Genomic DNA, 25858 nt, shown 5'->3' on the forward strand with positions numbered 1-25858 from the left:
CGCATCAGTTTTTTATGATAGAGAATCGGCTATAAGTGGTTTTTTTTATGAGCGCTATAGAAATATTCGGTTGAAAAGCCATTACGATGAAATCCGTTTATTTACACTTGTTTCATAGCAAAATTAGTCGGACGCGTTGCCTGATGTATCGATAGAATCTTTTCCAGTGCTCTTCAATTGCGAAATCCTATTTTCGTATTGCCGGACAGATGCCCGAAGTCTCTTCAGATTCTTCATGATGGCCATGTTCGTTTCTTCGGTCTTCCGAATGGCCTCGTCATTTATGTGCATGTACAAATCCGTTTGATTGGCTACAGCGTTGATTTCCGCCGCAAGCTCTTGGCCGTGAGCTGCCTCCTCCTGAAAAACACCCAGGCGTTGAAAAATTCGAGATTGAGAAAGATGGACATTCAAATCGATCTTCGAAAGATCAAAAAAGTGGTTGAAGTATATATATAAATTTGGACTAGCAAAAGCCTCGTATAAACACACACCTCAACTTCTTTCTGCTTCTCCAAAACGGCCTCCCTCATCCTGTCGTACAACTTAGAGTGCTCTGATAATTTCATAGACTTCGCTTCCTTGTTCTTCTGATCCACCTCTGCCTTCTTGTCGTACGCCTCCCTGACTGCCAGCAGAATTTTCCAGGCAATGTCACTAGACTTCTTGGCCGACTAGAAAGAAAAATGGAGTAATTGCGTTTGGGAAAAAAGTTACAACGACTTACGGCTATTTTCTTCTGACCGCGTTCTCCTTCCATACGCAGCTCCTTCTTCATCTGCGTGAGCATGTTCTCGTGACGCCTATGCATCTGTATTGCTATTTCCTCCTTCAACTTGGCTAGTAGATCGACGAACCTGTAGAGGATGTTACGGTTCCATCGGATTTTCAAAAAATTTAGGTCAAGTTGTACAGAACGAGCTCAGATGACTTTAAGTTTGAACCCAGCTCAACTTTGACAATTCCGTACAATTTTGACAGGCCGAACTATGATCAGTGTTGAACTTGGTTCGAATTCGAAGTGAACAACCGGAAAATAATTTTTCATTTTTCGTTTATACCATGAAAAAACCAGAAATTCAAAGAACCCAACTCCTAAAAGTAGGATAAACGCTCAAAATAGGGATTTTTTTAACGTTTACCAAACGCAAATGTAAACATCACAGAATAAACTCCCGCCTGACGTTTCTTACGAATATAGGTTAACATAGACATAGAGACTCTATGTCTATGGTTCGATAAAAGTGAGCATAGACATAGAGACATGGACTGTGCCTTCCCTTTATATCTATGCATGAAATACGGTCAAAAAAAGTGACAGAGAGAAAAACACGTCGGGAATGCAATTATCTTTTTCCAGAATTTTGATTGGTCTACACTCACCTCTATGTGAACAAAAAAGAGAAAGGTATGTCCCGACGAGCTTTTCTCTCTTTCTAATAAATAGCCAATTTCATGCTGGCATTGCTCAGTCCATGTCTCTATGTCTATGAAAGTGAGATTAGCACCGACCATAGACAGGGGTGGGTCCAATTCGTCTAGGTATCTATGATTCTAGTTTCTACCTCTTACTTGATTATCAAGAACATTGGGTATTTATCCTTGAGCTTGTTGATGTTGCCTCTCGTGGGATATTTGTTGATAGCCTGTTCCCACATGACGGACGGAAGCTCGTACTTATCCTCCGGCAAGGCTGAATCGTCGAAGAAGGATTGCGGCATCAGTTTCTGTTCTAAATCGTCCAGGATCTCTTCTCGTCGGGCGATCTGTAACGAAAAGTGGGGTTATTTTTTTCCCTCCAACTATGACGATCTCCCTGCCTTGAATCTTCTGGTTTGAACGTTGGTGTACAACATCAACAACAAGGACCTCCTCCGTTGTCTCTCGGTCATGTCTTCGTATTCCTGGTATTGTTCCTTGTTCTTCAAATCCTCCACTAGCTGCTCTAGGAGACCGTTGACAGTTTCGTTCTGTTGCTCTTCTATCAAACCTGAAAATTACGTCAAGAATTGAGACAACAACAGAAAGTTTTTAATGCCACTTGGTTGAGTAGTCGAAGAATCCATCTATACCATCAAGTTCATCGGATATGTTCTGCATGAGAACATCGTAGAACGTCAGGACCTTCTCCCTCTCCTTTGGATCCTTCCTCCTGGCCAATATCTTCTCCATTTCGTACACTGGTGGCACGTACTCCCTGAATTTCTCAGACAGCTTCCTCTCCAATATTCTGAAATACAACGTTGAGACTTATAAAGAACCAAGTTACTGAATGTTACCCCTCTCCGCCTCCGATCCATTTGGGTTCTTCATCGCCCATCGATATGGCCACGTATGCGAAGGCTCCAATTCCTCCAGGTAACACTCTGGTGGCTATATAGGTCCTGCCTTCTTTCTGGTTGCGTCCATCGCTCTGAGGGACGTCGTCTTTCTCTTGCAGCCAATCTGGTTCCTGAAAATTCCACGACCAGATTAAATGGTCATTACTTTACAACCTTATACCTTGCACGTTTCTGCAATTGGTTCGAAAACTTCGTAGGCATCGGATATGTCGACTTCACCAGGCACCAACCGAAAGGGACCTTCAAGCACGTTGTTCTGCATGCATACCAGGAGTTGGGTCAGGTATATGTTCCTACATCTCTTACTGTCGATGCCCGAGCATTTCTCCCCTAAGAGCTTCTGCAGCCATTGCTGGAAGTGGACTGGGAGATCAGATAAGATCGACTATCGTACCTCTTCCTTACGTGACATCTGAGCTTGACTTCTTCGTCTTTGATCCTGCTGTAGAATGTACTGGTGAAACCGCAGTAGAAGAGGAAATCTTGGTCCAATTTTGCCTCCGGTTCCATTTTGACTGGCGATTTGAAGTTGTTGGTTCGAAAATTGACATCCGTTGGACAGAAACGAGCTGCTTGATGGTCTATTGAGTGTTCACAGAATTAGGTTTTTGTGGAACCTCGTTCTTCTTTTTCCTATTCAGAAATTTCTTCTCAGGTCGTTTATGAGACCAATAGTTTACATTTAAGAGTTGGTGCCTTCAGCGTGCTCTTGAACTGGCAAGGTTTAAAGGTTAGGACAATAATTTGTGTAGAAAAGACTGTCCATTCGAAATACATGAGACTGTTGAAGTGAATTCCCTGAAGAACTTTGGAAATGTTAACGCAAGTCAATTCTGTTGAAATTCCCAAGGGCTGCTTAGTAGCAAACTTATTACGTCACCTCAAATATTTGTCTGAATGGTCTTAGCAGCAGTGGACATCGAAAAGACAGAGAAGAACTCAAATGTCAAAATTCCATCTCTATTTCATGAAGTTTTTTGAATGCTTCGACAATTCAGAATCAAGAACACTTTTTTCAATCATCTTGGAATCCGTGCAATCGAATGGGACGCTCCCAGAGACCTTTGAGGTTCCAATCGCAAATAGGCATATTAAAACTTGGCCGAGCACGAAGCAAAAGCGTAAAATTCGAACCCGCAATCGCTGCTTGTAATGGCACGATCTATATTATTCTTGTTGCTTTCAAATTGGCAGTTAGGAGAACTTTATTCGCTGCTCCGACCGGCGTGACTTATAAAAATTCAATTTACTCCCGAATTTAAATTACCCCAACGTTATTAATTATACCAGTGGAGCGCGATGTTGTACCTTAACCCTTACGACGTGCACAGAGGCAGTATAAATGCAAATTTCGCAGGCTGGGGAAAAGAAGTATCCGCAGATTTTATGACGCTTCTGTGGTGGATTGCTTCCTGTCACTTTGGTATGTTTTGGAAGGGTTGATTCTAGATAAAAAGAAATAACGCACATCTAAAGTTAAGACGAAAACTTGATATAAAGCTCTTTCGAAAATAATAGAGGAGATTTTTGAAAAAACCAACATATATGAATGACCCACACTAATTTTGACATTTCTTAAATTCTTTCGCAACTAGTCATTTACACACTGCATACCAATAGAGTTTGACGACAGACTATTTTAAAGCATTTTTGACCGCCTACGTACTCTCCGAAAACTGTACAATGTGGGACATTTTTCCAGAGGGAGTTGGAGTCTGATAGCGAAAATTTTTATTGTCGGAAGAATACGGGATATTTATAAGGCAAAAAATCAGTTTGTTTAATTTGGAGAAATGTTCAGGTGACTCAGAATAAGTTTAAGTTATGATATTCTTGATAAAAACTCACTTCCTCCAGGGGATATGAAATTTAGAACATTCTCCTGAGATTTCCTTTGTGAAAGAAGGCTTAAAAACTCGAAAAAGTTTGGAAGAAGTTAGTAATTCTCCAAGGAACTCATTGGAACGGCTTTCTTTAATTAAGAGACTGCCGAACTGCTTCATTTACATCTGAATGATTGCTTCTCGAACTCGCTTCGACATTATTCGAGCGTTTTATTTAATTATATAGTAATTTGTAATAATATACAGTCCTAATTATTTCAGAATTATATGGTACTTTTTTTGATTCATTGTTTCCAATTAGTCAAGGTGTTGTAGGGCTGCAGAAGTCTACTTTGCAGCCGAATTCGACTTATTTGATCTTTACCATATCCTTGAATATTTGTATCTCCTGATATTTAGAGAGTGAATATAAAGCGGGTTGATTTAATTCAGGAAATAATTGCTTACGAGTTAATTTTTAAGGTGCTTCTGGATCGAATTACTATAAAAATGAGCTACAATCACGACATTTCAAAGAAATTGAAAGATTTTCATCTCTCAAGGCAAACATCGATATTTTTTGACATCTCTTCATTATACAGGATGAGTTTTTGACCCGTAGAAATATTTCAACAGTAGATTCTTGAGGTCAAAAGAAACACTTTTTTTCTATACCATTTTTTCCGATTCGGCCCTGAAAAAAAGATATAGCCATTTGAATTGCCACTCCAGATAAAAAAATGATACGCCACTGGTTTTCCCGACAAAAAAAATTACTATTTAAATCCTCATTTAATTTAATTTGGAGCAAATTCGGTCTCTTGACTTTTTGCTGAACGAGGCACCGTTTCCGGTTAAAAAAATAAAACACATTCTCATGCATGAAGAAATCGCCAAAATTTGATATAGCAGAAATAGTCTTATTATTATATTGTACCTACCATATCAAATTTGGCGATTACTTCATGCATGAGAATGTGTTTTATTTTTTTAACCGGAAACGGTGCCTCGTACAGCAAAAAGTCAAGAGACCGAATTTGCTCCAAATTAAATAAGGATTCAAATAGTAATTTTTATTATCGGAAAATCCAGTGGCGTATCATTTTTTTTATCTGAAAATATTCAGACTCGCTGCAGTACGGACGCCACTGGTAGAATAGAAAAGAAATGATATTATGCAAAAGGTGCTCCTTACGCTCAAAACCTATGTCTCAAATTTCATAAAAATATTTCAAGCAGTGTGAAAGTTATTAATAAAAAACATTTTTTTTCCTATAATTTCAACACCCCGTATCTCGGAGAGGAAACATTTCTCGACATATGTTTATATGACAAATTGGGGCTTATTTTTGATGTAGAATACGTGGTTAGAATTTCTTGGTTACGATCTGGACAATCCTGTATAATACTAAAAATGATGAAGTAGTGGCTTGTGTTGGACAATCTTCTCTTAGTTTCTGCCACCTTATGCTTTGGGTTGTGCAGAGAAGAGCGTTTAACATCTCCAATTACGAACGAAACCGCCACCTACACGACACACAGCAATCAGTTGAACAATTAAATTTTTATTGTTGATATCAAGGCTCGCATTACGGCGGTAGAAATTTGTCGTAAAACGGAGGATTTTGCGCACGCTGGGGGCCTTCATCGCACGGCCCGCTTGCGGCCCAGTCTCCATCCGCAATCCTCTCAAATCGGCAGGACCACGTGGAGCGACACCGGAACCAAGGAGCGCGCCCGCTGGCGAACCCTCCGAAGGAGTTCGCGAAGAATTTTTGCCCCGGACCGTTTGAAGCGTCCATCTAGGGCCACATCAGAACGTCGTATTTAGTAGAATAGGACGTTTGTTGATTGTTTCGTTCATGGGCAATGCCAACAAACATAAATAGAGAAACGTGCCTAGGTATTTCGAGTGTCAACTCGGATTTTACGCGAGTTTGTTCGGAAAGCGGTGGAAAAATTCTTGGTGCTTTTCTCGAGCTGTCAAACGCGCTGTTTCGGTTTTTCTGCAGTGTTCACGGAAACCTTGGTGAGTCTGTTTTCTGAGTCGGTTATCGCTTAACGGGATGTCGAGTTAAATTGAAACTTCTCTACTGTTCTCAACAAGCTGTCGAAGTTGGTAACTGTGATTTCGCTGATTCAAACGGTTCTTTTTCGAATATTTCGATTTTTATACGCAAAATCAAAAACTGGGGATACAACTGTTATTGAATAAGTCCGACAAACTTCACGGGGTGTTTCTGCATGAAAAAAATATCGCTATACAGTGTGGGCATTCGAAAACGAAGTGGGTCGGCAGAACCGAATTCTATAAAAACGCTCGGACGGTTTTCCAACACGTGTATCTACCAGAAAAAACCTCGTAGCTCTGAATGTGATACATATTCTAAAAGAGCAACTCTTCTAGTTATTAATCTGAAAATTTCATCCATTTCGACACAACTGTTCAGTCTTGATGAAGTTTTAATTGACCCCAACTTTTTGGGAAATTTCGGAGGTCAACTTGCGAGTCGTTTTTCTTCCAGGAAAATTATCGTAGATCTTAATGTGATACATATTCAGAAAGAGCAATTCTTCTAGTCATTAATTTGAGAATTTCATTCATCTCGACACAACCGTCCGGTCTTGAGGAAGATTGAACTAACCCCATCTTTTTGGGAAATTTCGGAGGTCAACTTGCGAGTCGTTTTTCTTCCAGGAAAATTATCGTTGATCTTAATGTGATACATATTCAGAAAGAGCAACTCTTCTAGTCATTAATTTGAGAATTTCATTCATCTCGACAAAACCGTTCGGTCTTGAGGAAGTTTTAACTAACCCCATCTTTTTGGGAATTTTCGGAGGTCAACTTGCGAGTAGTTTTTCTTCCAGGAAAATTATCGTAGATCTAAGTGTGATACATATTCAGAAAGAGCAACTCTTCTAGTCATTAATTTGAGAATTTCATTCATCTCGACACAACCGTTCGGTCTTGAGGAAGTTTTAACTGACCCCATCTTTTTGGGAATTTTCGGAGGTCAACTTGCGAGTAGTTTTTCTTCCAGGAAAATTATCGTAGATCCGAATATTATACTCGTACATATTCTGAAAGGGCAACTTTTCTAGTAATAGATCCAGTTCGATTCAACGGTCTTGTAGCTTTTTTAACTGACCTCACCTTCTTGGAATTTTTCGAAGGTCAACTTTTGAGACCCAAATCTACCAGAAAAATTATTGAAGATCTGAATGTGATACATACCCTAAAAGAACTTCTCTTCTAGTTATAAATATCGTATCTCCCAGAAAATTCATGGACGATAAATTTCTTCATCTTTCGTTTGCGTTGTGGACATAGATACCTTTGCTCGTTGAAGAGATGAGATGTGTGAGAAGTGCAGAGGGCATAATATTCAAAACGAAGCCTCATTTCAACTCCAAACGTAGATTTTTGGGCGAAGTCTATGATTGTCACGTCAAACACGTTCATATACTGTTCATGCCAGTAACACGAATATATTCATATAAACAATTGGTTTACCACTGTCGAGTTAGCCGGGGTATCAGTAATCCATGGCCCATTGTTCGCAAAAAGCAATTTCCTTGCTGAAATTTTGCTCGATATTCATATGACGGGGTAGGTAACCTTCATTTAGGAACACAGTATCAGAAATAGCAGCTCAGGACTAATAAAGGGAGCAATTTAATTTTATTGGCCTGATTAAGAAGGACACTTAAATTAAGCATTTATTGCAGGAATCGGAAATCTCATATACCCCCTGAACAAGTCCCTGATGATTGTGCTCTGTCTGTTGTTGAAGTTCGAGTGTATTCGAAAAAATACGCATCAGTTCATATAATTGAAATTTTTGCAGCCATAATTGAGCAATCCATTTTGCGTTGGTTTTAAATTTGTTTTATCGATGACTGGCAGCTAAGCGCTGTTTACCGAAGAGTAAATAAATCTTGATGTTTTGGAAAATTGTAATGATGAATAATTGAAAATGGAATACATCATGATTTACATACATGAAACTCGATATGGATCGGTGGCTGAATTTTTTCTTTCAAAAAATTTAACATTTTTTATGTTTTTTCCTAATCTGTAGAAGTATCTTATCAGATCCAAGTATGGCCTGTGTAGTGTGAAGTTGATCGACTACCGGAAACGAAACAAACTAGAAAAAAGCGTGAAATTCTTCGGACTAATGCTATAAGGCGTGACATTCGTTAAACCTACAGCATCACCATAACAATAGATTTATTACTTATGCGAGAATTAATATTGCTTGATTTTAGACCCAGCGCGAATCAATAAATTTCGAATTGTTTCTGCCAGAAATAGATTGCAGATTGTTCCGACAAACAAATTTCGAAGTAGGTAAACACTCTTGCATTTCATTTAACGCATAGCGGATTTCACTTCAACTTCAATCTGTCGAGATTAGCGCAAATGAAAAAAAAATTTCCCAACGAGAACTTCAAGATTTTTATCGGAGATAGATTGTTGTAAAAAATAATGTGGGTCTCTCATTTGAATTTTTTTGTGTTGAGCAACAACTGCTCAGATACAGTCCCCTAAAGATGACACATAAAACGCAAGTTCTAAAAGATAATTCAAGTCTTTACTACCCATACGTACCTGTTGAGAAATCATCACATTCAGAAAGAAATCACAAGAGATCTTATTTGCTCAAAATGAATGAGTCTACCAAAAACTAATTTTTCAATTGTATAATATGAATAAGGAAAAAAGTTTCTTGTGAAACAAGGAATCATCTCCTTAAATTCTTCGTTTTTTTAGTTACACCCTGTATATTATTCTCTTATATTGATTCGGAATAAGTCGATACACAGCTAATACGTGTATAATGTGTTTTCTTTCATTCATTCATTCGATATTACTGTTCGTATTAAATATGAGATAGTTCCATTAACTTGAGTAGGTATATATTGGAATATTTTGTAAATAAAGGGTCCATACCAACCTTGATTACGTTTTCGTTGTTTATTACTAGATATCGACAACAATAAAATAAATAACATGGACTATTTCTTGACCGAATGGGTCATTATATTCTTCGTTGGTTTAGACTTAATCATGGAGAGATCTAAATGTATTTTGTTATTTTTTAGATTTCTTAATGTAGGATCTTCGAAAATGAAACATGAGATAAACATTGGAATATCATCAATTCAGACTAGGCACTATGAGTTTTGTTTTTGTCTTTCATAAACTAGTGAAAATTTTTATCATATTCGAGTATGAGCAGAATCTTTGATGTAAATTTCGCTGAATAATTACTATTTATTTCATACAGTATGTAAATCAGAAGATTCGAATAGAGCATATATATTCACTTGGTAGAAGAATAAATTACAACTTGGTTTTGGCTTGCAATCCCCCTTTTTCAAAGATGGAATCTTTTTATGCGATAAAATGAGGTACGGAGTATGTCAAATGAGAAATTTTCAGGGCAGAGAAAAAATTAAATTAAAAATTGAAGCACTAATATGGGAAATAAGAGCACGTTTGGGTCTCTGTTAGACCCTGTATAAATAAAGAAGGGTTTTTCTAATTAATCTCGAATTTACCTACGAAACAGAACGCTAAGATGAGTTTCATATTCTCATCGAAGGTAGAAATTAGTTTTCGTATCACCCTTTCATGAACAGCGCGATGTTCAGGCAACATCTTTTTTGATTTTATTACCTGAAGAGTAGATATACACCGTAAACATTTTCCACCATAAATTTCGCTCCTTCCAGATTTTATTAGTTGCAAAACAAGGCAAATGCATTATCTACTGGACTTGAGATATTCCCGAATGAAGACTTAAAATTTTATTGGTAATATAAGGGTAATAATAAAGGAAAATATAACAATGGATAAATTACTCTTTCAAGTCGATTATAATCATTAATTTCTACTCTATTTGCTTCTAGGGGGTTATCGGATATAGATCAAATTCAAGCTAAAATTTAACTTGTTCTATTTTCGTATCGCAACATCATCGAAACTATGCACTTACGCGAGATAGGAGAGATTAAAGAAGTTTGGTATCCCTTCTCTTATTTCAATATCTAGGGTCTGCATACAAGTGAAAACTGTTTAAATTCATGTTAAAAACAACCGTCACGTTAAAAACAACCAACATAAATCACCTGAAAATTTAAATTTATGTACATACTGAACTTTCAGACATTATTTTTGAACAGCATCATCTATACTCCATTCACTTTTATTTTAGCACTCGGTTGGCCATGGAAATTTGACACATTTCACTCTGTATAGTGCGAAAATGTGGGGTTATGACGCTTGTCAAAATATTTTTGGGTTTTAAATCAACGCTATGTTGTCCGTTCTACGTAAAAGTTTCTGTTATTACGTATTTTATCACAATGTCGAATCTCTTCCGAAAATACGTGACGAACATAATTGAAGTTTATACAAACTGATTGAAGGCATACCAAATCCAGTTATTTGCATGGAAAATACAAGAGATCAGTATAATATCATAATATGCACTAGCTTGAGGAGAGTTAATGTTCGTTATCTTCTTTGGCTAAAGTTTGAATACGTTACATCAGTTGTAGATTTCAAAAATATTAACCCTAAGGTGAAATGCATATGTTGCAGTGGTTGGGAATGGGTATCTCCCGGAGGAATTAACAGATAATTACAAGAACATTAAATTCTTCAACAAAAATCATCTTGCATCAATATAAGTAAAAGGAATTAAAGGAAGTTTCAAGTCAAGATGAACTTCATCTTTGAAGAAAAATTTCACATGAATAAACAATTAGCAGGTCAACTGGCGCGTATTTGTGGCTGTTCATCTTAATACATTGATATAATAATAATAATTAGATATTTATTGGTACCTTAAGACATTTACAATGTTTAGGACAAGTCAAATGAAAAATAGAAAAATCTATTTTCGGGAACTTATTCTACGATGACATTCATTGAAACTCCTGTAGTAAAGTTTTCGCTTTAATTCACTCAAACATAAAATTCTCAAATGCCACCACTTTTTGGGTCTCCCAATAGAAGGAAATTCTTAGTTACCCTCTTCATTCACCATCTTTCTGATTGTGGAAATATTCAGCTGAAATATAAGTCGTTTAGAGTCAGATGAAACATTATATAAATTCTCTTACATTGAATATGTTCGCTACAGTCTGACGTATTGTTGATTTTAGAATATCAGGGTATAACTATTTAAATGAGCGGACCTGAATTCTAAATAGCACTTCCTGAAACCCTGTCTCTTTTTCAATCACTTTCTGCATTTTCGTAATAAAAATTGATATTAGTTGTGGCAACGGCGTTATGACATTAACGACATTTCAAGAGTGCCAACCTTACTCCGTTCTAGTTACAAAAACTTGAGAAAATAATTTCATGGCCAACCGACTGCTAAAATAAATGTGAATGGACTATATATAGTACATATATTATTTCCAATCATTCTGTCTCAGATAGATTCGAATAAACCTTTGTAGTTTGAAACAAATCCAATCCACAATTCAAAGAAATAACTTTCTCTCTGTTTTTTAGTTACCCTTCACCCAAGAAGTAAGTGAATGATTTATTCTCATAGCATCCAGATCTAAGCGAATTGTTGAGTCTCGACGCATAAATGAAGAATTCTGTACGTGATATACGTTATAACTTGATCAAGCACTAAGGGCTCACAAGTTTTTCTACTCTCAAACACGAGATATTCCTACAAAAAAAAGTTTCCCTTTTTATTTCGACGTACAAGGCGCGCCATGTAAGGTCATCCCGTTCCTGAAACTTCCCGCTATATATTATCCGCAAAGGCGAGGTTTATAATTTTTTTTCCTCAATTTTCTTTGTATCTCCGGCTGCGACCACGCAATAAAACCTCACGATTCAATGCGAAACTCCGGGTGGACTGGGAAAACTTTAATATTCCCTCCGACTGGAACGTCTTCATCTGCGAAGGTTACCTTTTGAGCTTTTTCTTATTCGGTGTACGAAGGAGTATTAGATTTCGTGCGAGATTGGATGTATCGGATATCCTAATACCTTAAGTGCGCCATAAAGGGAATGATTTACGATGTCAAATTGCGAATTTGCCTATTTCCATTCTATTTACCCCGTCTGAAAAAAAAATCGGAGTTGCTAGAAACACTGGCGGGAAACCTAATACATTTGCATGGAATTTTTCTGTTTATCATTTCGAATAATGGGATCAAATCGCCAGTTTTCTGTGGGATTACAAAAGAGGAATAAAATTAGTGGTTTACCTATTATCTGTATGATTTCTGACAACATTATTGAGTAATGCCACAGGACGAGTCTCTAACTTGAAATAAATTCAGTAAATCGTAACCGTAGATGGGAATGTGATAGATATTCTGAAAGAGCAACTCTTTTAGTAATAAATCTGAGAATTTCATCCATTAAGGTGCAACTGTTAGGTCTTGAGGAATTTTTAACTGAACCCAGCTTTTTCAGGATTTTTAGAAGGTCAGCTTTCGAGTCGTTTATCTCTCAATAAAAGTAACTATAGATGGAAATGTGATACATATTCTGAAAGAGCAACTTGTCTAGTAATAAACCTGAGAATTTCATCCATTTAGGTGCAACCGTTCGGTCTTGACGAATTCTTAACTGAGCCCAGTTTTTTCAGGATTTTTCGAAGGTCAGCTTTCGAGTCGTTTATCTCTCAATAAAACTAACCGTACATGGAAGTTTGTTACATATTCTGAAAGAGCAACTCGTCTAGTAATAAACCTAAGAATTTCATCCATTTAGGTGCAACCGTTCGGTCTTGACGGATTTTTACTAAACCAATCTTTTTCAGGATTTTTCAAAGGTCAGCTTTCGAGTCGTTTATCTCTCAATAAAAGTAACCGTATATAGAAATATTATACATATTGTGAAAGAACAACTGTTCTTGTAATGAATCTGAGAATTTCATCCATCTCGGCGCAACCGTTCGGTCTTGACGAATTTTTAACTGAACCCATCTTTTCCAGGATTTTTCGAAGGTCAGCTTGCGAGTCGTTTATCTCTCAATAAAAGTAACTGTAGATGGAAATGTGATACATATTCTGAAAGAGCAACTCGTCTAGTTGAAAATCTGAGAATTTCATTAATCTCGGCGCAATCGTTCGGTATTGACGAATTTTTAACTGAAGCCATCTTTTTCAGGATTTTTCGAAGGTCAGCTTTCGAGTCGTTTATTTCTCAATAAAAGTAACCGTAAATGAAAAAGTGATACATATTCTGAAAGAGCAACACTTCTTGTAACAAATTTGATAATTTCATCCCTCTCGGCACAACTGTTTGGTCTCGAGGAAGTTTTAACTGAACCCAACACTTTGGGAATTGGGAATTTTTCGAAGGTCATCTTTAGAGTAATTTTTCTTCCAGAAAAATTATCGTAGATCTAAACGTGATACATATTCTGAAAGAGCAACTCTTGTAGTAATAAATCTGAAAATTTCATTCATCTAGGTGCAACCGTTCGGTCTTGACGAATTTTTAACTGACGCCATCTTTTTCAGGATTTTTCGAAGGTAGTTGTATATTTGCCATAGGGATACTTGTAAGAAATTTTGAAGGATCCTTTAGACAGAACGTTGTTTTATGGATAAAGTACTGGTTTCCGACATGGTCAATGATTAATATTCAAATTCTAACCATTTTATGTTTCATATTTTTATTTTCACGCCACTAACAATAATAATTGAAATTCCACCATAATTCTCTCTTTCGAGACCACTGCGTTGTTAATCGAATAACGAAATTCACAATATTTACGGTCTAATATCTGATATCTACGTCCATTATTCACGTCACGTTCGTATGAGGTGAAACCGCAGATTTTAACGTCATTTTAACGCTCGGAAATGAGGCGCCCAAATTCTGACGCTCGGCCGATGGACCGTGTTTCACCGTCCAGCATACTGCGAATGATAAGAGAAAAACTGATACGATGATTTCATTCCAGAAGTTTCATTTCGATTTGGAAACCCCTGCATTCAAGTGAGAACATTCCACATGGGAAACTTGAAATGCCTTCTCGGAATTACATCCAGGCACAGAGCTTCAACTCCCGCAATTTCATCGCTCACTAGACAGTGATTTTGATGAACTCTCCATATTTAGGAAGAGCCAGAATTTCTTGACATCAATCAGCGGAATCTTGACAGGAGCCGTTTATAGTCAACTTCATAAGGAGGAAAGTGGGATTCGGGATTTCTGTTGGAGCTTCGGAATTGCTAGAACGGTTCATTATACAAACAATCTGATTCGAATAGAATTCGGCCCTTCGGTTAATGGTCGACTGGAATGGCTTTCAAGGGTCATAGATGATTAAACGGTGCATTTCCAATCATTGGACGTTCACAGATTATTTACGGATGACTTCATTATTGAATAATGAAAGCACAGTTATCCTACACTCATAACGATATAGGTACATACAATGGGCAAGTTTCCTAAAACTCCAAAACCGAATTTGAGATTATTTATGGAAAGCCTTTTCTACTAGTTATTCAACACGTAAAAGATTCGCTTCAAAATTCAGACATTTCAGAAATACACCCTTCGAAACTTCGACTATGTGAAAGCTTGTGATGTAGAATGCCTTTATTAAAATATAGTAATTTTTGTTAATTCGACAACACTGGAACCGATCAAGAAGATATCCACAGATTACAAAAAATTGTCTCTGTAATCTGTGTCTTTACCTTCTTAAAATCGATGACATTTTGTGTCATTGTGGGTTTTTCTTGTCAAATGTGAATAATGTGATCATCAAACTTGATATTTATTACATCTATGGTGATCAGAAAACTTTCATGACCATTACTGTAACAAATGGGCGTTGCCGGATTGTAAAAATGACGTAGAATGTTCACAAGAGCACTTCTGAAATCAGAATTTTCGTAATCGAATACAGACAAAATGCAATATGTTAAAATTCGAAAAAAATATATTTCGAGATATTTGAGTTATAAGGATTTTTATGACATATATTTTGAAATTTAGGAAAATACCCCATTTTGTGTTGTGCTTGACAGGAAATTTGAACCTGAAGCTGAAAACATTAGGTTCAGTTATAATTAAAAATGCACAGGGTGTAAATGAAAAGTTAAAAGGGTGATTCCTTGTCAACAATAGTGTAGATCTTTCATATGATTATTTTCAAATCTGAGCTGGGCCTGCTGAAAAAAAATATGTTTTTTTTAACAGCCTTTGTTTCTTTTGAGCCCAAGAATCTACTGTTAAAATATTTGTACGAGTCAAAGTCTCTCCCTGTAGATAACGTTATCAGTCATAATACACATTCCAGTGTAACGAACTATAAAAAATTTCCTGATGAAATTGTAATGGCAATTCGCAGGTTCCAGATCATAATAATCGAACATGCGATTCTATTGAAAACCGTGCAGCATAAACCTATTTTTAACGAAATTTTATCCGTGTAATAGTTTTTCGGTGGAATCAAGTTCGGCACGCTTTGAATTGTTTGTCCAAAATTGACCAAATGAATTTCGTTGACAATCCAATTTGAATCACACTCAGATTACATTAATTATACACCGTGATCAAAAGTGTGGCAGAAAATTCGTATTTCGACGTATTTTGAGGTCAATGACATACCTATACTATCCCTACAAGTACAACTTTCTTTCATTACTGAATATATAGTAGAAATAGCAATTGAAGATCATTGAAAAACGTATATAGATCATAATTTTGTGCAAGAATCATATTTTGAATACTTGTGAATTATCGATTATAAACAATAATAATACAATCATGAGTTCATGATTCAATCAAGCTCTCTATAACTTCTGGAGTTTCAAAAGGTGATTTTTTCATCTTATATCGAAAAAAATCTATCCAATATCTGGAATTTCAATTATTTTGTTCGGCTGAAAATAGCTAAAGTTATGAGTTTCATATATTCATATTCGACTGTAACGAACCGCAAAAAATTCCTGATTGAATTGTGATGGAAATTCACAGGCTCTAGAGCATAATATTCTATTGGAAATCGTCCAGCATGAACCTGTTTGTAACGCCATTTAATCTGAGTAATAATTTCCAGTAGAATCGAGTTATGCACGCCTCGAAATATTTCAATATTTGTCCATAATTTGCCGAATTTTCATGTCGACGAAAATCCAAGTTTCAACAACGGGATATTTTACAGGCACATCTATTGGACGAACTATTATATTTCTCCTGAATACGATGCACTTCAATTTCTCTTCTTCTCGGTCTGACATCCTTGGAGATATCAGATTTCACGATTACGAGGATATATTGAAAAATTCTTAGCCTACTATAGAACCAAACAAAATTTCAATGTCAAAATATTTTATTACTCAACATATTCTCCTCTTAATTGGATACATTTATTACACCGAACCTGCAACGTCTCTAGACCTTTCAGAAAAAATGTTTCTTCTTGCTCTGCAAACCAGACCTCCACAGCTTTTATTACCTCCTCGTTGGAAGAAAATTTACGACTTTTTAAACTTTTTTCAGTTGAGGTAAGAGATGATAGTCGAATGGAGCCAAATCTGGTGAATAATGGAGGTGTTCTAGTAGTTCAAACCCTAAATCACGAATTTTTTGCATGGCAACATGAGATTTGTGTGCAGGGGCGTTGTCCTGCAAAAACAAAACACCTTTGGATAGCTTTCCGCGTCTTTTCTCTTTGATTTTTTCCCGTAGTGTGGTCAGTTATGTCGAATAGTAATCTCCGGTTATTGTTCTACCCTTATCCAAAAATGCAGTCACGATTACTCCATGGCAATCCCAAAAAACTGAAGCAAGAACTTTTCCAGCAGATTAATTTTGAACACGAAATTTCTTAGGTCTTGGAGAACCAGAGTGTCTCAATTCCATCGATTGTTGCTTTGTTTCTGGATCGTAGAAATGTACCCAAGTCTCATCCATAATAAAAATTCAGTTTAAGAAGTCTATATCGTTTTAAAATCGAGCACAGATCGAACGCGATGCTTCTACCCAAATTGACGTGAACTATATGATGAACGCGTTCGTATGAAATATTCAGTGTTTCAGATATCCGTTTTAGCCCAATTCGACGGTGTGATAAAATCATGTCATGAACTGCATCGATATTTTCGGGGACTGACACAGAAACTGGCCTTACCGATCGGTCAACATCTTCAATGGAAAATTGATCTCTTTTGAAGCTTGCAGTCCAATTTTTCAAGGTCGCATACGAAGGACATTGATCACCAAGGATATTAAGCATATCTTCGTAAATCTGCTTACCTTTTAACCCTTTTAAATACAGATACTTGATGATGACTCGATACTCCAATTTTTCGATTTTCACAATTTCGGTGGACATCTTCTTTCTTTTAATTCATTGCGTAACTCAAGTTTACTTTTTTGACCTCAAACTTCACACTGACACTTCTAATGAGTTATTGTTCGTTGCATGGTAACGCAAATTGTTTTTTTGCATGGTACTGGTCTAGGCTAACTAGATATCAATACTTCCTCGTATTCTTAATCCAGTGTGTTATATATTTCCTCATAGGTTTGAAATAGGAATCAAAGAGGAAACTGTTATTATTGAAAAGGTTCATTCTGGATTAAAGCCGGATATCAATCGTAAATAATGAAGAGGGGACAATGAAATTTCAAGGCACGTTTACTGTTCTGGGAAATATTCAAATGAGACCCTCGTTCGAATCAGTTTTGAACAACTATTCGTTGAATATGCCTGGGCATGATGTGCTGTGGCCGTTATGCTAGGTTGGACTTGGAGTGCCAACCCTCCCAACCAAATAATTGAGCCAGTTTTATCGTGCTTTGTCACTCTTAAACTATCCTCATTATTCCGCATAAAAATCGAACACATAGTTTCGAAATACAAACTTTATCTCCTGAAGAGATCTCAACGGGGTGGAAACTTTGGCGTTATCGAAAATCGCAGCCCCAATAATCGACGCTATAAAACCTAGACCTTTCCAAGTATATAATGCTCGACGATATGGAGGGAGATTAGTTTGAAAGCTGATTCAATTAGTGTAAGATCACGCAAAACCTTAGCCGCCCTCGTAGAAACGCCCCTGGTGGCGCGAATAATTAAAGTCGATTTTCCCGAACATGACGACACGAGGAGCGAGAGGCCAATTTTACGTGGAAACGATTCGAGGTCTAGTAATTGGTTTTATGGCTGTCTAATTTCCATATTCGAACACAATTCGTGGTTTCTATATTACTGGACGGAGCAGCGTTTTCGTTGGCAAATTGACAACATATTACCACCGAGAAAGGATGTTCTTTTGTTTGATTGTAATATTCTGACGGTACAGGGTGTCCCAAATTCGATGATGAACTATGAGACTTATAGAAAGAATCTTCAAGGAGCCTCGATCACTCTTTTCGAAATAATTAAATATTGGTGAGCATTGAAGGTGGGACACTCTGTACTTTGTATTTATTCTGCCTCCATTTACATTTATTTCAGCAGTCGGTTGGCCATGAAATAATTTTCTCAAGTTTTTGTAACTAGAACGGAGTAAGGTTGGCACTCTTGAAATTTCGTTAATGTCATAACGCCGTTGCCACAACTAATATCAATTTTTATTACGATAATGCCGAAAGTGATTGAAAAGAGAGACAGGGTTTCAGGAAGTGCTATTTAGAATTCAGGTCCTCTCATTCAAATAGTTAACCCTTATATTCTAAAATCCACAATACGTCAGACGGTAGCGAACATATTCAATGTAAGAGGATTCATATAATGTTTCATCTGAATCTAAACGACTTATATTTCAGCTGAATATTTCCACAATAAGAAAGATTGTGAATAAAATAGATGAGGAAGAATTTCCTTCTATTGGGAGACCAAAAAAAGTGGTGGCATTTGAGAATTTTATGTTTGAGTGAATTAATGCGAAAAGTTTACTACAGGATTTTCGATGAATGTCATTGTAGAATAAGTTCCCGAAAATTGATTTTTCTATTTTTCATTTGACTTGTCCTATACATTGTAAATGTCTTAAGGTACTAATAAATACCTAATTATTATTATTATATCAATGTATTGAGTTGAACAGCCACAAATACGCGCCAGTTGTCTCGTTAATTGTTTATTCATGTGAAATTTTTGTTTAAAGGTGAAGTTTATCTTGACTTTAAACTTCCTTTGATTCCTTTTACTTATATTGATGCAAGAAGATTTTTGTTGAAGAATTTAACATTCTTGTAATTATCTGTTAATTCCTTCGGGAGATACCCATTCCCAACCACTGGATCATATGCATTTCATCTTCGGGTTAATATTTTTGAAATCTACAACTGATGTAACGTATTCAAACTTTAGCCAAAGAAGATAACGAACATTAACTCTCCTCAAGCTTGTGCACATTATGATATTATACTAATCTCTTGTATTTTCCATGCAAATAACTGGATTTGGTATGCCTTCAATCAGTTTGTATGAATATATTTGATTCGTTTATTATTTGAGCTTCATGAATACCTAATTATTTTGACGGAGTGACATGAGCGAAAATTTTGTAGTGAAATGGAAGATATCGATTCAAGTTTCGCATAATTTACAGTTTCTCTATCGAAAAGGCGGAGAAGGGTCTAAAATTACCTAGTGTTTTAAAGGCTTAATATTCCGAAGTTGCTAATTACTTTCGTAAATAGGCAGATGGTTTGATGTCTTAATTAAGAATTCACGAAGCATCGAGTTGCGGTTATAGAATGATTTCATAGCGAAATCAATGAGTCAAGTTTAACCGAAGCGAATTACGAATAAAATCGTATTCAATTTCGGCAGAAAATAATATGAGAAATCAAAGAGGTCTGCAGACAGAAAAAAACCCCAAACTATGAAATAAGACAGAACATTCAGTATTCAATAACTTGTTAGGAATATACTTGTTAAAGTCAGGATGAAAACCATCAGTTTCAACCATATCTACAAATCCAAAATTAAAAAATCGATCAAGGCAGCTAAAAATAACGTTTTCATATCGAGAAATTCACATCGCGTTTCATAAATGAAAAGAGAATTGATGAAACGTCCCTTCAGTAACAAAGAAATTCATATTCTCGGTGAAATGTAACTTTCCCTTAATTTCATGAATAGGGTCAAAGGGAATTTTCCCTTTTTTTTCATTCATATCCTGAATGAACGACACGTGCACAACAGAGAACCTGTCCTACATCTACAGTTAAAAATGGATTTTTTTCGAACCAGCCTCGCCTAATAAATGAATCCCAAAAACGAGATTACAAGAGGTCTATTCTGGAAAAAGGCTCTTTAGTAGGCCTTCCACATCAATGCACTTTCATACTGAAGCTTTTCGTGATTGATTTAAGCGCGAAAAATCGAAAAGTGGCGGAATTTTCCAATAATATTCTTCATTGTTGGTCCACTGAAAAAATGGATCTTTTATCCAGTTCCATTATGCTCTTTATTGGAGAGTCATTGTGAGTCGACTGAATGAACGAATTGACGAACAATAAACGAATTTGTGCCTATTGGGAAAGGGGTGAAACTTCTTATAAATCATTTTGGAATAGGAAATGTTTCACGCTGTGGCGTCCATGTTGTTTTGGCAGTTTCTGTCAAATCTGTTATCAATCAAGCAATGGCATGTTTCACGAATGAGCAGACATGCGAATGACAACACTTCATCATCAAAATAATCCAGCTCGCAGAGAAGCTTTTCGGAATTGTATGATGATTGAGTTACTTACGAAAATCTGCTGCAGAACAGTTATTTTGTTATTATGGAAAATTAATAAAACGCCAATAGTTTGTGTTGTAATTATGAATAATAATCGATTCTTTTGAAGTCATTGAACGAATAAGCACGAAATGTCAGAAATCTTTCCATAAATACTATATTTTTTTGTGCTGTCCTGTATTTGCCAAATGCTATCGAAGATTGCACCAAGAGAATCCTCAAGATCCCATTGGAGTTTTCAAAACCCTCGCATTTACCTTTTCAAACAAGTTTTAATCAATTGAGGAGCTCTGAGTTTCAGTGAGAATGACCCTTACCTACCTCTGAATCAGAAGCGAGATACCTTAATTTAGGCAAGAATTTCCTTATCCAATTTCAAATGGAGTAGGTACAGATTAGCGTTATCCCAAATGGAACTTCCAAGTATTGATTACCGTTTTCTCCGTCTAATCTTTTCAAACGTTTACATCGCAAGACCTAAGGGTCTGAGATCCTGACAGGTATTAGGTTATCAAGTTTGCGGAAAATGAAGTCAAGTGAATTTAATTGATATGCACTCCGTTTCGAATAGGTATACACCTAACGAATTTGATGCAATTGAAGATTGAGGTTACTCAGTTGGAACTTTACGTATAGACGTTTGATTACTTCTTCATTTTACATTTTCAATCTTTGATATTTCCATGATAGTCGCCATTCATCTTCAGAGGTCAATGATGATCATAAAATTCTTAATTGCATGCAAAAAATGCCCCCTTATAACATACCTACCAAATTTCATTGGCATATCTCAACTGGTTTGTAAGCGATCTGAAGGAAAACTTTAAAACCTCGTATCTAGAAAAACGAAGTATTTTCAGACAGAAGCTATGTAGCAAACTGTCATTATTTTTTCATGCAGAATCTAGGTCCTGATGTTTGACGCACTTATTGACCAACACCTTTTATAGACAATACTATGGTTCAAGATAAGTTGAGATGACAGGAGCATAACTGACGAATTATTTGAGAATTCTGAATCATTGAAAGTCCTCCTTTTATTTGTTGTCGAATTCAATCAGAACAACAATTGAATAAACAGTAAGTAATTCTTTCAAGTAAGAGATCGTAAATTGGCCATCACAGACCAATACTTTTCACGTTGGGTATTTCGAAAATCATGATTCTTAGGAATGAACTGGAGCCTCATTAAATTCTATAATTATTACCACCGGAATCAAAAGGTTTGTGAATATAATGGCTGCATATTTCTTGACCGAAAACCGAAACGAATATTTACCCGGACTAATTTGCTCGTTGCATTGAAGAAATGAAAGGAAATTAGGTTGTCGACGAAAATCTACTATAAATTTCTAATTTTCGTGCAGCTACGGTAAATGAATATTTGCCTATATCACCTGCTTTGCTTGGAAAATACGAAGTAGAGTTAAACTAATGAAGACAAAATGAGATGATTTTCATAAAACATCCCAAGCGTCAGGAAAACATCTTCAGGATGTAGGTAAAACTTTCAACATCATAATGAATGAATAATGAAGAAAATGAAAAATAATAACGAATATTTTCAATAGAATGGTTAAATGAGTAAACGATTTGAAATGGAGGTGAGGTCAGTACCAGTACTGTTCTTGATGGGAAACAGTATATTAGAATTTTCATATGATTAAATATTTTTTTCTTTCCAGATTGAAATGGGAATGCTCTAATGAATGCTGTCATGAGATTTGAACCTCGAAAATTACCTCTCTTGTGGTTTCTATCCAGCTCAGTGGTTGCTGAAACCATTCTTCACTCCGACAGCCACAAAGACGTTCAAAGAGTGAAAGACGACCACTCCTATTCACTATACAGGACGTACACGAACTCAGGTGACGAGACCAACCCGTCCGACCAGCCAACAGATCAAGATTACGATCTAGTCCTACAGGACTATCTGGACAGTTCAGAGGGATCTGCAGTTGGGGTCATCCAGGACCAGAATGACACATCAGACGGTGGCAATTACAACTACACGTACAACTTGGAGGAGATCGAGCAATACATCTTCCCGAAGACGTGGACTTGGTTCTTGATCTTTTTCCACGGCATAGTGTTCATCGTAGGCATAGTGGGTAACTTTCTGGTATGCGTGGCCGTGTACAGGAACCATACGATGAGGACCGTAACGAATTATTTCATCGTGAATCTTGCGGTCGCTGACTTTTTGGTGATATTGTTCTGTTTGCCGCCTTCGGTGGTTTGGGACGTGACTATGACGTGGTTTTTTGGAGTGATCATGTGTAAGACTGTGCTCTATTTTCAGGTGAGTGGTCTCATGTATACTCTTCCACTTCCATCCAGTAAAACCCTTAAAAACTCCAGATTATCCCAAAATTTCCTGTATGAAACACTATTTTTCGTAACTGGTTGCACAAATATTTGATTGTTGAAACAAATTACTTTTTCCATCAAATTACACACAGTCAAACATACAATTGTGATTTAATACTGGCGCAGAAAACTCTCTGTGGAATTCTCATCATTCTAAACGTTAGAGAGAAAACACCCCGATCGAAAAAAATCACCAGATTATCCGGTAATGGAAGTAGGTATTTTCCGCTTCTGACATAATGCGTTGGCATGTTACACCACAAGAAGACAAATTGAAGATGGAGTTCTGGGACATGCTCTCATCCCCCTATTTATGAGAAGTAATTCTTTCTATCTCCGTCGGGAATGCAGAGAAAAACGTGATAAAAGGAATGTCGTTCTCGATCTCCTTTGATGCGAGGAGTTTTGGCGATCTGTTACGAATTCAACAGATTCAGTTGTTAATTCTATTGGTTTTTTGTTGTCTCTTCCTTAACATCCCCCAGGGAAGGACTCCGATTCGGAACTTTTATTGATGGCAAAAAGAACGGAGCGTTTAGGAGTCCTTTCATGTTATATTTTTCAGTCCAACATTCAGAATTACCGAAAATTTCGAGGTGAATCATTCACATTTTTGTGCGAACTCTATGAGTACGTATTTTCGAAGATATACCCTTGAAATGGAGCTAGAAAAAGAAACTTTGATTGAAACTAGAATTATACAGGGGGAGTCTTTGACTCATAAAAATTTTTTAACAGTAGATTCTTGAGGTCAAAAGAAACACTTTCCTATACTATTTTTTCCAATTCTGCCCTGATAGAAAGATTTATAGCCATTTCAAGTTTTCATAAGGAGCTATGCCACAAATGGAGAAACAAGGTTGCATTCAACCAAAGTACCCAATTTTTCGAATTTCAAACATACTTTTTAATTTTTGAACTGCAAATTTATCGAAAACGGAGCATTATACGAGAAAATATGAAGAATACTTCATTCTACCCAACGAATATTCATGAGATAGCGTCCATCTCAGTTTCAAGAGTTGGGTTCTTTGAATTTTTGGTATTTTTAGGATACCTATTGGGCATAATGAGAAAACTGGAAGATGTGGGTGATATCTTGTATTCGAAAAAGATTCATCAAATAAATGAAAAACTATTTTCCGAAATTCATTTCATTCGATGAATCCGTTTGCGAGATAGAACTATAAAAAGATGGTTTTTCAACAGCCTGTATCTTTTAAACCAAACTGATTCGGAAAAATTGGTAAAGAAAAAAAGTGTTTCTTTCGACCTCAAGAATCTACTGTTAAAATATCTGTACGAATCAAAGACTTAGACTCCACTTGGTCCCTTTCATTAATCTGACACGCTCCAGTAAATCCCACATTTTCCGAAGGGCTTCCCAACTATGAAATATCCTGCGTATTACTGAATAAAAAAAAGCCGTGTAATATTTTATTGTTTATTCAAATTAAGGCGATTTTGTTCAGCACAACCTTCAGAGTTCTCGAGGACTGTCAGGTCAAAGAGGAAAAAACTTTTTAGGAGCAGCGAAGTGAGAACTCCAGGGAAATCGAAATCGTTGATTTCGTGAAAAATACGTAAATTGATCCTATACTTCTTGATTACCTGCAGAGTTTCTCTATTAGGAAGGCTCTCTAGGGATCGGCGAGTTATTAGTGTTGTTCAACCTTAACTCTTCTGGAGGGGAGGCGGAGATAAGGATAATGTCCAATAATCCTGTCGCACAGACTTTTTTACGACCTGACCTAAAGGGTTTATTGAGTGAAATAAAGCTTCCATTTCAGTGTAAAGTTTGGCGGTTGGACGAAGTATAATTTGTGTAGGTACCCTCCAAATGGGACCTAATAATCATCCACCTTCCGTGTACATTTGAGATCGATGTTGAAATGGAATAAAACAGGCTCTACGCGAGGTATTGGAAGAATTCCTTTTTGTTTTGAAGGAACTCGTATTCATAATTCGAAGGTGATATTACATTGGTCAGAACAATCTGTCAACATCGACCGTAGCCTACTAGAATGAAACAGACCGGTAGGTAAGACGTTGTCGTTGTTACCATCAGATTCACCAGAGTACGTATTACGAAGCACCGGTATATATATGGATATATGGATTTTATAGGCTAGTTTTCAATGTGATTACGAATTGCTTTTAATTAACAATAATGGGAATTTTTCGAAGGTCAAATTTCGATAGCCGTATCTGCCAGAAAAATCGTCTTGAAGATCAAAGTGATACATGGTCTGAAAAAGCAACTTTCTCTGGTAATAAATCTCGAGATATCATCGACTTCGGTGCAAGCGTTCGGTCTTGACGAATTTTTAAGTGACCCCCCTTTTCCAGCATTTTGTGTTTCACTCAATTTTCAGCTACGCTTGAGTCTCCATTTTTAATTTGTTGGAATATATGAAATCTGGTTGTGAACTGATGGAGAAAAACTCCATTATCACAACTATAAGACCAGAAACGCTAACTTGCTCAGTGTATATAGGGAACACTGAGCAAGGTTAGGTAAGTAAACATCTGAGTGACAGCAACGTGTGTGCATTCTTTCTTCGGTGTAGACCTTCTTTTTCCTTTTGTGTGGATTTGTGA

At 36.5% G+C, this 25858-nt stretch overlaps 2 protein-coding genes across 2 annotated transcripts in view; one reads left to right on the forward strand and one right to left on the reverse strand.

Annotated features, from left to right (window-relative positions):
- Positions 1-81: 81 nt before the first annotated feature.
- LOC123307547 lies at positions 82-2909 on the reverse strand. Its single transcript, XM_044889905.1, has 9 exons — positions 2748-2909; positions 2503-2694; positions 2280-2452; positions 2073-2230; positions 1821-1990; positions 1573-1766; positions 728-857; positions 495-674; positions 82-360 (listed from the first exon to the last, which is right to left on the reverse strand). The coding sequence occupies exons 1-9, from the start codon at positions 2850-2852 to the stop codon at positions 124-126; spliced, it is 1539 nt and encodes a 512-aa protein (XP_044745840.1). The 5' UTR covers positions 2853-2909; the 3' UTR covers positions 82-123.
- Positions 2910-5801: 2892 nt separating this feature from the next.
- The window catches only part of LOC123307357 (orexin receptor type 1-like), a 58870-nt gene continuing 38813 nt past the window's right edge, over positions 5802-25858 (forward strand). The window contains exons 1-3 of the mRNA XM_044889635.1: positions 5802-6196; positions 18504-18513; positions 22575-23189. Coding sequence (XP_044745570.1) covers positions 22593-23189 — 597 coding nt within the window. The 5' untranslated portion in view covers positions 5802-6196; positions 18504-18513; positions 22575-22592. The remainder of the gene's footprint in view (positions 6197-18503; positions 18514-22574; positions 23190-25858) is intronic.

Source organism: Coccinella septempunctata, chromosome 2 (assembly GCF_907165205.1).
Source record: "Coccinella septempunctata chromosome 2, icCocSept1.1, whole genome shotgun sequence".
Classification (NCBI taxonomy): domain Eukaryota; kingdom Metazoa; phylum Arthropoda; class Insecta; order Coleoptera; family Coccinellidae; genus Coccinella; species Coccinella septempunctata.